This window comes from Hypanus sabinus, chromosome 11 (assembly GCF_030144855.1).
Source record: "Hypanus sabinus isolate sHypSab1 chromosome 11, sHypSab1.hap1, whole genome shotgun sequence".
NCBI lineage: Eukaryota > Metazoa > Chordata > Chondrichthyes > Myliobatiformes > Dasyatidae > Hypanus > Hypanus sabinus.
In genome coordinates, this window is record NC_082716.1 from 72,709,464 (window position 1) to 72,722,010 (window position 12,547).

Genomic DNA, 12,547 nt, shown 5'->3' on the forward strand with positions numbered 1-12,547 from the left:
GGATTTCTCGTCCGATGTTTGACTGCTCCCATACCAGATGGAGATGCAACTTGTCAGGATGCTGTCAATGATGCTCCTGTAAAATGCATTTAAGATGGGGGGATGGGAGCCTTGCTTGCCTTAATTTCCTTAGGAAGTGGAGATGCTGCTGTGCCTTCTTGTTCAGGGAAATGTTATTAAGGGACCAGGTGAGGTCACCCATAATGTGAACTCCCAGGAACTTGGTGCACAAACTCTCTCTATGGAGGAACCATATATTCAAAGAGGTGGTGACTCATCCACACATTCCTGAAGTCCACAATAATTTCCATTGTCTTCTACACACTCAGGCTTAGGTTGTTCATCTCACACCAATCCACCACCCGCTCCACTTCCTCTCTATGTTCCACCTCGTCATCATTCTTGATAAGACCAACCACTGTTGTGTCATCCACAAACTTGATAACATGGTTTAAGCTGGATCCTGTGATACAGTCATGTACCAGCTGTGTTAACAGCAACACATTGAGCACGCAGCATTGGGAAGTCCCAGTGCTCAATAGATTGACTGTGGCCTTACTGTTAAGAAGTCCAGTACCAGACTGCAGAGGGAGGTGTTGAGACCCGGTGAGGACAGCTTCTCCACTCGTTTCTGGAGTACGATGGTGTTGAATTGCCGAACTGAAGTCTAGAAGCAGCTGTCTGGAATATGACACCCCATTTTCCAGGTGGGACAGGACATAGTGAACATTGTCATAGAAAAGCATTCTACAACATGGAAGATCCTCACCAGACAGGCCACGCTCTTTTCTTGCTGCCAGCATCAGGCCGAAGATACAAGTACCTCTGCACTCATACCACCAGGTTCAAGATCAGCTACTCCTCTCAACCATCAGGCTCTTGAACAAATGAAGATACCTTTCACTCATTCTGTTTCTTGTGTTCCCACAATCTCACTTTAAGGAATCTTTATCATGCTTTCGTTATTTCTTGCTATTTATTTATACTTGCATTTGAACAGTTTGCTGTCTATTGATCCTGTTTATAGTTACTATCTATAGAAATGCTGAGTATGCCCACGGGAAAAACAATCTCAGGGTTGTATGTGATGACATGTGTGTACTTTGATAATAAATCTTACTTTGAACTTAATTAAAATATTTTCAGGTAATTATGCACATACGTGGCCTTAATCATTTTCTGTGTAAGTTAGCATATGTGAGGTAGTTTATGTAGAAAAAGCTAATCAAAATTCATACTTTTATCTGTGCAACTTTCTCATTTAAACAAACACAGCAGCATTATATAAGATAAAAAGAAGCAAACATAACATCAGATTTTTGAGAGTACAACTTTATATAATATCTTTTTTGGGAAAGGCTTAAATGTTTTGCTTGCATTTTAATTGTTGCCAAGTAATGTGATGGCTGGACATAATTAACCTGAAGTTGATTTTGTGAAGGAAACCAATCATAATGCATGTGCAATAAAACTTCTTTCGTGCTTTTTAATCAGCTAATTTACCACTCAGAGATATAAATAATGAAGGCTCTGTTCATCTGGCTGCCGAGTTTGCATAAACCTTATCATTACGGTTCAGCAACAAATTTGGAAGAAAAACACAAATCACTAAGAAAGACATGGAGTTGCAACAGGGAGATTGAATTTTTTTTTACTGGCTGTGGAACAAGCAATTACCTTACAAGGTAGATAAAAGAACTGAAATTTTCCTTCACACTTTGGAACCAGTAGGTGTGACAAGATTAGTACTTTCCCAAGTTAGATTGCTGAATCCACTTAATATATTGTGGGCAAGCAGTAGGAACAACTTATTATTCTGATAGGCAACCAACTATTAACTTTTAGTAAAGATAATGGTGCCAAACTTTTAAGATTTGCTGCAGCCTCTTGAAAAATAAAGGGGCAAACAGGATTCCATTGTGCCCTTATATTTTTATGTTATATTGAACTGAGAGTTGCTCATTTTTAAATAGTCATTATGTAGTAGCATAATCAAATGAGAAAGCTTTTTATTTCTCATCCTGTAATTCGAGAGCATTCACCAGAACTAAAGTGATGAAGCCCTGACTCAGCTTCTGATACTTCCATTTTACAAGTTGCCAAACTCATCCGAACAGTATCCTATTCCAGCTTTTCGCTCAAAGGATTTACAAGTATCTATTTGAAATTTTGCTATTTCATGGTAGCAGCAACAAATGGAGACACTCATTTGCAGCTAGGACTTTTGGAATATTATTGGCGCCATTGTGAGTGACAGATCCCCTTTCTGATCAATGGATATCATGTACAGAACAGAGTGGTTCGGGTTACCTGGCAGGAGATAATGGTGTTCATTACAGCATATAACAATGATTCTTGGATTTGCCTACAACAATGGAAAGTATTAAAAGAATTGGTTGAATGGTCAAAGACAGAATACTTTATCAAAACCTCATTCTAATACAACTTACTGACTTAGATGCGAGGACCACTATTCTCACACTTATAAAATAGAATGTCGTTTTGAAATGTACTCATTATATGAGTACCTCATACCTTGTATGGTTATTATGAGTACCGTGGGATGCCACAGTAGAACAGCGGTGAGTGCAACGCTATTACAGCTCGGGGCATCAGAGCTCAGAGTTAAATTGCGGTGATCTCTGTAAGAACATTCGTACGTTCTTCCCATGAGTGCTTGGGATTCATCCATGGTGCTTCAGTTTCTTACCACCATCGAAGACTGTTGGAAGGTTATTGGTCATTGTAAATTGTCCTGTCATTGGGCTAAGGTTAAATAGGTGGGTTACTGGGTGTTGCAACTCACTGGGCTGGAAGACCCTGTTCTGCACTGTATCTCTAAATAAAACAAAACTAATTACACACGGACATAGCATCTGCAGATTTTCTCTTGTTTATATCAGACATACTTTGTTATTTCTTCTTGCCACATAACTTGGCCCAATGTTCCCCTGGCAAATATTTGATCTATTATTTAGGTTCCCGGTGATAATGCATGGTTCTTAGACAAGCACCATTTTATTCCCACCACTTGATGTTTGAAGACTCAGTAGTATATATTACACAACATTTCACACAGTGAGGAGAAGTTAGACATGAAGTAACAGCCCCTTCCCCCATTACTCCACCATTCTTTCACATAATTTTACAACATCATACAATAGAAATGGGGCAGAGACTATGAAGGAAATAGGAGATAGGGAACTAAAAGGCTGTACCAGATTGTAGTTTGTGTCTATATTTCTGCAGTCTTTCTTTCTTACCCAGTTCATAAAGTTGTTCACTGGAACTAAAGTAGACAATGAAGGGCAATTCCTTGTCAATCATTGTGCATAAAGCAAAATGTCACTACGTTATCATCAAAGAACTACCATAACCTTTGCTCCCTTTTCATGTGCCAGCAAAAGAATATATTTTTGAAGAAGCAACATCACCTTCAAGAGATTAATGGAAATCTCTCCCCAAAAAAACTGCTCGTCCACTGACATTTTCAAGTGTGGCAAGTAACATCTTCAAAATAAAATAACCATGCAAATTAAAAAAAAGATCATTAATGTTCCAGGTATGCGACACAAGCTGGAATGTAAACAGCAGGTATTATCCACAGAAAGATGCAGTTGTCTTATATACATATTTAATTCAATTTGCAATCATGCGCTGAAAATGATTGCATCTTTAAGATTGTTTATAGGTTGCTGATAGTCAACAGTTGCACTGAGTGAGCTCTAACTCAGGGGTTCCCAACCTTTTTTATGCCATGGACCAGTACCATTAAGTAAGGTGTCCGTGGACGTGAAGTTGGAAACCTCTGCTCTATATCAATGCTCTGCACCTTTGCCTCATGCTAACCAACCTGCACTCTTGGAGATTGGAAACTGAATCCACATTTGTATTTTATGTTTCAATAACAACAGTTAAATTTTTGCAGCATGCAGGCAAGCAGTCCGTGTAGCCACAACACTACCTTCTGAACACTCTGTTCCAGTCTCTAAGCTATATCTAACCCAAATGCATTTTTGTGAATTTTTAAATCTTGATTGATATCACGAAGGAAATTTTGTTCACTGAATTGGCTGTCACTATTAACTTCTGAATCATATTGATGCCTGATTCCAAAGCTGTCCTTCTCAGTGACACAACTACTACATGTATAACAAATATTGGAAGGTCATTGCGTGACAGAAAGATACAGTATGGAAAGAATCCCTTCTGCCTACCAAGTCTATGCCAATCATTAATCACATATTTATACTAAACCCACTGTGTTTCCTTTTCTCAATATTTTAATACATTCATTCTCCACCCTTTTTTCTTCCAAAAAAAATTCCTTACAATTTCTGTTTATTTTGTATATAATACTTCTGCAAAGTGATAGAATCCTGCAGCAAGGGTAAAGGCCCAATGACTCACTGAATCTGTAAAACACCATCAAGCATTCATTTATACCTCCAAGAAGACCACAACCTTGTTGTAGGGTTTAGAGGTTTAAGTGTCTCAATGAGCCAGAGAGCTATGTAGGCTGCAGTCAGGGCCTTGTGCTTTGATGTTTCGTATGGCCACCAATGCCAAACAGGTCAAAAAGTAGAGGCCAAACTAAGAATGGTCCTCTGGTGCACCTGGTTCCAGGGTTCAGCTCAGGGCTAAAAACCTTAACTGGTCAAAAAAAATTGTTATGGAAACAGCAATGAAGAATCTATTTATACTACTCCAAAACAAATATTTTATTTGCTTCACTCCCAAAAACATTCACCCACACACCATGGACAACTTATAGTGGCTAAAAGTTTGCCTTTGTAACATGAGAAGAAATTGAAGCACCTGGAAAAAACATGCAGTCACTATGGGAACATTCATGGTGACATACCAAATACCTTCAAAATCCTTTTGAAGTATAGCTTCTGATAGGCCCTTTTCATGATTGAATTATTATAATGGTCCCGGGATAGATCCTCTGAGATGATGACGCCTAGGAACTTGAAAATGATCACACTGGCTTCAGATAATATCTCTTCCCCATCAGAGTACGGTGATCTTTTACTCATTTGCTTCCATTTTAAGTAAATAGTCCTAGTCAATCAATAACTGCTTTCTGTCCCTCAATGTTTACCTCATTCTACCACTTATAATCAACATAATCAAAATCTCTGCATTGCATTTCACATCAGTTCTGCTTCATCTGCTTCCTGTGTGCTTGCTATCCTGCATGGATTCCTGGCTTGAAATTAACTCAATCTTAAATGTACTGCTCTTTCCATTTCCACCTTTCTTACCTCTGCAACTTTCTCCATTCCAACAATCCTTTGAGATCACTGCACTCCTCCAATTCTTGCCTCTTGCATATCACAGCTGGTCAATATACATTCAGCTGCCACAGTGCTAACTTTCGGACTTTCCCCACGAATCTGCCCATTTCCCTATTTCTTTATTTTAAGGTACTTTTCAAAGTGACCAAGATTTTTGATTTACTCCACAAATTCTCCATAGGTGACTTAGGTCCAAATATTGTTTGCTGAACTACCAATGAAGCTAGTACAGTTATTGAAATATGTAATTACATAAATACCAATTGTTGTTAAATATTCATCAGCAGCTTACCTTAACTAAGATATGCTTAACTACAAGATGAATGCTTCTGCAGCAACCCACCATCAGCGACGTTAACCAAACCCAAGGCTGACACCGTCTAAAGTTGCAAGTATTTGTAAGTACCTTCAATTTCTCCCGAGCACTTGGACTTATTTATCATAGGCAGCTTCATTGACGCTGCATCAACACCCCCCCCACCCCCCCAACCACCTCTTTAAGGGTAATAATGGATGAACAATAAAATTGGGTTCCATATTCTAAGATTTGTTTTCAAAAATATGATTCTTACTGCTAAGCCTTCCGATTTTTAATGCATAAATGCTATTGAAACTTGCCATACTACAGCGTCGTCTTTAGGAAGGTATTTCCCACGCCAGACAGCGGAGAGGGAAACCCTCTTGTCGTGAGTGTGTGTGGCAGAGAGACATTGCTTTCGTGCGCCCTGTTGGACGCTGGGTGGCTGCGAGGTGAGGAAGAATAAATCACACGACTCCTTATGAAAGGATGTTCCCTAGGCGATTTGTCTGGGAACGCGCGCGCACGAGGCCAATCAGTAAACAGCCCGAGGGAGGGATTTTCCTTCTCCAGGGAGACGAGCGCCGTGATTCCGGCAGCGGCGGGCGCGCGCTCTCTGGGCACAGGTGCGAGGGGCATCTTCAGCAGTTGGCGGCGGGCGGGCGGGCGCGCGCGCGCGCGCTCCGGGCGGCGTTCCATTCCTGGATCGTTCCGGGGTTGCTGGCGCGCGCGTTCGGCGCATCCCCATCAGCTTTGGAGGGCAGGAGAGAGTAGCAGCGCACCCCGTCTGCATGCGAGGTTTCCACCACCGAGCCTTTGCGTTGGAGGGGTTGCATTTTTATCTTGTGTGGTGATAGTCCCATCCTTTGACTTCATTGAGACTGCACACTGGAGGGAGGAAAAGTACATGCGTTTAAAATATATTCATCAAGCACAGGTATACCACACAGCTGGAAAGAATGGTGGACTTGGAAAATGAAGTGCCTCCTCTTCCTCCAAGGTACAGATTTCGCGACTTGCTCCTCGGAGATCAAGGTTGGCAGGCAGATGACAGGTAGGTTTAATTACCGATTTCCCTCTTAATAGGCGTTAAGTGCTGGCTGTCGTAGATGTTGGAGAGGATGTGCAATTTTAATAAAAATGCAACTTGTTACACGCATTGGAAAGTTTGCTCTTTTGCTTGGCTGAAATGCTGTTTTAAAACAACATCATGCATGTGCAGTTCAGGATGTAAATATCAAAAGCATCGATGTACAAAAAAGCGTTCATAGGCATATTATGGTTTGCCAATACAATTATTATCTGAGACGTTTAGAATGATCCCACCTTACCGCCTGTTTACTTGGTTAGTGGAAGGAGTTACTTGTGTATTAGAAGTGTTCTCTATTAAAGCAGTCGAATATTATGGGAACCATCAATACTAGTTCTGTGGTACAGTAACATTGGAAATTTTGCGTTCCGAAATTCACAACGCGGTAAATACAAGGATCTGATCCAAATAACACTTGTGTCTGCATCAGCGTTTTAATTACAAATCCATCAAGCAGCACACAAGGTTTATTTGCTAATAAGGAAAATATTTAAATCTGTCGAGTTTTATTCGGAATTTAAACTGAAAACTGCTAGGATGTTGCATATTATCTATTTTTTTTTGCCTTATAGCTATGAAAACAAATTATTTGGAGACGTTTTTACAATTGCGTTGACGGTTTCTATTGACTAGAAAATCTCTAATCAATGTTTCTTCAGTTTCTTAATACTATGCACTAACTCTTTTTTAAACTAAACGTTTATTTATTGACATATAAAAGCCTGGTTATCAGTTTCAAAGTTAATGTTATTCTCCTTTGGAGAATTGTATTAACAGGAGGGGAGAAACCAAATGAAACTCTCGACGTAATCGGACTTGTTGAGAATTGACACACCTAATGGTTTGAGTTATATCGACATGTAGCGATTTAAAGATTTATAAGAACGGGAAAGTCCAGTTAATAACCTGCTGATTTGAATAAAAGAATCCGAGATCAAGCATATTTTTCTCGGTTGTGTTTTTGAAGATTGGGCACAACTGAGCTAGACCAGGCAACCAGAAATCAGTCCCGACTTTTAACATCATATTAACAATAACAGTTTGTTTTGTTATGAAGTTTAATGCCTAGAAATTTACAATGGGACAAACGAAGATGCTGTGTTTAACTGCATCCTCCTATGATCAGTGCTAATGCAAAACATCCATGTGGGAAAGTATCATTATCATATGATAAGTTAACAGATATGTTGACAGAGGAACAGATGGTAAATGTTGTTAAGTGTTTATTAATTGCTTGTAATAATATTAATGTTATAGGTTTTAAGGTCCTAAAATCTTTTGATTAGTGTTGAATCTGACTTTGAAACTACTTTTTTTTGGATGAATGGTGATTTTTTAATATAAATAGTTGCTTTTTTCAAAAGATGTTTGTTAGCCGCATTGCAAAACTAACTGTAACAGTTTAGGGATAGAACACCATTTTATACATAAAGGATGTTCATGACATGTATATTCCTAAAGCTTCAATAATTTGTGAGCCTAATAATATGGTGCTTACTTTTCAAAGTTAGTTGATTCTTCAAAATGTATGCACATTTGCAAGTTGAATACAGTTGTTCCATTAATACAATTAATAATATGTGATCTAGTAACACACAAGCTTCTTCCATTGCTGATAATGGAAATGACATAATTGTATGAAATAAAATGAGTTTTTACAGCGTATCATGCAGAATGCTATGATAGAGATTATCAAAGGGCATAATGATCCAAAATTCAGTAACTTAGTGCACTTGAGTTTTACAGTAAACTTGCTGTTTTGATTTCTGATTATGACCTGTACTTTGAAGGATCTGATCAAGCTCTTTTGTGCACATTATGCATACACATCTGAAAGAGGCAGAGCACATTGGAATGTTGACAACCATCATTGAAGAATGACATGACAGCTGATCTGGCAAATTATTTCACACGGTTGTGACATGCAGTATGGGCCATGAACAATAGGAAGAAATTCTGCACTTGTGTAAAAGGATTGACAACAGTTTATTGGAAGCTCTTTACTAGAAGTGAGGTCAGTAGGATTTGGTACGTAGCACTTTAGAGCTGCAACAAGTTTGTGGACTTTAGGTCATTATTGACTGCAGTCCGGCCACTGGAGGACTTGCTGCAGAGCCAGAAACAAGAGAGAGCCAAAGGCAAGGCTAACTTCCCAGAGGTGACTAAAGTTGACAAAGAAAAAGGGATCCAGCAGAAGAACACACCATCCATATATGCTGCCTATAAAAAGTATTCATTCCCCTTGGAAGTTTTCATATTTTATTGTTTCATAACATTGAATCACAGTGGATTTAATTTGACCTTTTTGAGACTGATCAACAGAAAAGCATCGTTCATGTCAAAGTGAAAACAAATCTCTACGAAGTGATCTAAACTAATTACAAATATGCAATCAATTATTTTGTGTTTTGTAAGTATTCACCCCCTTTTAAGTCACAATTTAGTAGATGTACCTTTAGCAGCAATTACAATCTTGAGTTTGTGTGGATAGTTCTCTATGTCAGCTTTGCACATCTGGATAATGCAATTTTTCCCCATTCTTCTTTACAAAACTGCTCAAGCTGTCAGATTGCATGGGGATCATGAGTGAACAGCCCCTTTCAAGTCCAGCCATAAATTCTCAATTCCATTGAGGTCGAACAAGTCTTCAGTGTCCTGCCTAAATGGCTACAGTCTCATTGCACTCACATCCATCATCATGAAGTGTTTCAAGAGGCTCGTCATGAGACATATCAAGACCCTGCTGCCCCCCTCACTGGACCCCCTGCAGTTTGCGTACCGTCCCAACCGCTCAACAGCCGATACCATTGCCATCACCCTCCACCCTGCCCTAACCCACCTGGACAGAAAAAACACGTACGTTGGAATGTTGTTCATAGACTGTTGTTCATAGACTGTTCATAGACTGTTGGAATGTTGTTCATTCAACACAATCATTCCTCAGAAACTGATTGGAAAGCTGAGCCTACTGGGCCTCAACACCTCCCTCTGCAACTGAATCCTAGACTTCCTGACTGGGTGACCTCAGTCAGTTTGGACCAGGAACAGCATCTCCAACACTATCACACTGAGCACGGGGGCTCCCCAGGGTTGTGTGCTCAGTCCACTGTTGTTCACTCTGCTGACCGATGACCCTGCTGCAACACATAGCTCGAACCACATCATCAAGTTCGCCGATCACATGACCTTGGTGGGTCTCATCAGCAAGAATGACGAGTCAGCTTACAGAGAGGAGGTGCAGCGGCTAACGGACTGGTGCAGAGCCCACAACCTGTCTCTTAATGTGAACAAAGCAAAAGAGATGATTGTTGACTTCAGGAGGGCACGGAGCAACCACTCCCCACTGAACATTGACGGCTCATCGGTAGAGATCATAAACAGCACCAAATTTCTTGGTGTTCACCTGACGGAGAATCTCACCTGGTCCCTCAACACCAGCTCCATAGCAAAGAAAGCCCAGCAGCGTCTCTACTTTCTGCAAAGGCTGAGGGAAGTCCATCTCCCACCCTGCAATCCTCATCACATTCTACAGGAGTTGTATTGAGAGCATCCTGAGCAGCTGCATCACTGCCTGGTTCAGAAATTGCACCATCTCGGATCGCAAGACCCTGCAGCGGATAGTGCGGTCAGCTGAGAAGATCATTGAGGTCTCTCTTCCTGCCATTATGGACATTTACACTACACGCTGCATCCGCAAAGCAAACAGCATTATGAAGGACCCACGCACCCCTCATACAAACTCTTCTCCTTCCTGCCATCTGGGAAGAGGCACCGAAGCATTCGGGATCTCACGACCAGACTATGTAACAGTTTCTTCCCCCAAGCTATCAGACTCCTCAATACCCAGAACCTGAACTGACACCTTACTGCCCTATTGTCCTGTTTATTATTTATTGTAATGCCTGCACTGTTCTGTGCACTATATGCAGTCCTGGGTAGGTCTGTAGTCTAGTGTAGTTTTTTTTTCTGTGTTTTTTACGTAGTTCAGTCTAGTTTTTGTACTATGTCATGTAACACCATGGTTCTGGAAAAATGTCTCATTTTTACTATGTACTGTACCAGCAGTTATGGTCGAAATGACAATAGAAGGTGTCTTGACTTGACTTGACTTGACTTGTCTGGACTCTGACTTGGCCATTTCTGGACGTTAACTTTGTTGTTTTTAAGCCACTTCTGTGTAGCTTTAGCTTTATGCTTGGGGTCATTGTCTTGTTGGAAAACAAGTCTTCTCCAAAGTCACAGTTCTCTTGCAGGCTGCATCTGGTCATCCTCCAGGATTTCCCTGTATTTTGCTGCGTTCATTTTACTCTCTACCTTCACAAGCCTTCCAGGGCCTGCTGCAGTGAAGCATTCCCACAATATGATGTGGCCCCACCATGCTTCATGGTACGGATGATGATGTTATATTTTTGATGATGTGTGCTACTTGGTTTAGTCTGATGGCCAAAATGCTCAATTTTGGTTTCATCAGATCATTGAACCTTCTTCCAGCTGACTTTGGAGTCTCCCACATGCATTCTGGCAAACTCTAGCCAAGATTTCATGTGAGCTTTTTTTTTCCCAACAGTAGCTTTCTCCTTGCCACTCTCCCATAAAGCTGTGACTGGTGAAGCACCCATGCAACAGTTGTTGTACGAGCAGTCTCTCCAATTTCAGCCACCGAAGCTTAAAAGATCTCTTGGTGGCCTCCATCACTAGTCCCCTTCTTGCACAGTCACTCAGTTTTTGAGGACAGGCTGCTGTAGGCAGACTTACAGTTGTTCCATATTCTTTCCATTTCTTGATAATTGACTTACTTGTACATGAAGGTATATTCAGTGACTTGGAAATTTTCTTGTATCCATCTCCTGATGTGCTTGTTAAAACCTATTTGCAGAGTAGCATGGAGTGTTCTTTTGTCTTCATGGTGTAGTTTTTGCCAGGATACTGACTCACCAGCAGTTGGATCTTCCAGATGCAGGTGTATTTTTACTACAGTCAGTTGAAACACCTTGACTGCACGCAGGTCTCTCCAAAACAGATCTTCATTTAACTAATGATATGACTTCTAAAAACCAATTGGCTGCACCACTGATAATTTTAAAGGGGGTCATATTAAAGGGGGTGAATACTTATGTAATCAATTATTTTGTGTTTTATATTTGTAATTAATTTAGAAATCTGTTTTCACGTTGACATCACATCTCTTTCTGTTATCTGTGTCAAAAAAGCTGAATTAAATCCACTGTGATTCAATGTTGTAAAACAATAAAACATGAAAACTTCCAAGGGGGGGGGGGGTGATTACTTTTTATGTGCACTGTATAACCACTATTTGCCCAAAAAGCAGTGCACAATATTCAAAGGCAGAAAATGTCTGGTACTTTCTGCAATTGGAAATTGCCATAAACTAACCCTATGGCAATAAAATCCATTGCTTCAATCAATCTTGGCCTGCAGTACAGTTAAGGTGATGGCTGACATCCACTGCAGTGTTATTTGCAGCATGCTGTTACATTCAAAGAAGTTCGTCTCCTCCTTCGATACGGGGCATAGGACAGCACAAACACATCAATCTGTTGAATCAGAGATTCACTCTGGGTTCTTGTATCCAAGCCACCAATACAATACTCTGAACATATTCTTTCCAAGTTTGCCCCACTCAGGCTTGCTCAGCATACTATAGTGAGGGTCTCTCATTTTATCTTCACTGTGATGTGCTTTGCTGTACTACTGTAATGAAGGTATACTTCTTTCTCATTGTACATTAGCAGGATGATCTAGGATAAGGTGGTTCTCAGAATTAGGTTTATTATCTCTGGCAGGTGTCATGAAACTTGTTAACTTAGCAGCAACAGTTCAATGCAATGCATAATC

General features: G+C 40.3%; 1 protein-coding gene across 4 annotated transcripts in view; it reads left to right on the top strand.

Annotated features, from left to right (window-relative positions):
* Window positions 1-6,560: 6,560 nt before the first annotated feature.
* Window positions 6,561-12,547, top strand: part of LOC132402111 (potassium channel subfamily T member 2) — an 884,531-nt gene continuing 878,544 nt past the window's right edge. For all 4 annotated transcript variants that reach the window (XM_059984711.1, XM_059984712.1, XM_059984713.1 and 1 more), the window contains exon 1: window positions 6,561-6,655. In XM_059984711.1, coding sequence (XP_059840694.1) covers window positions 6,561-6,655 — 95 coding nt within the window. The remainder of the gene's footprint in view (window positions 6,656-12,547) is intronic.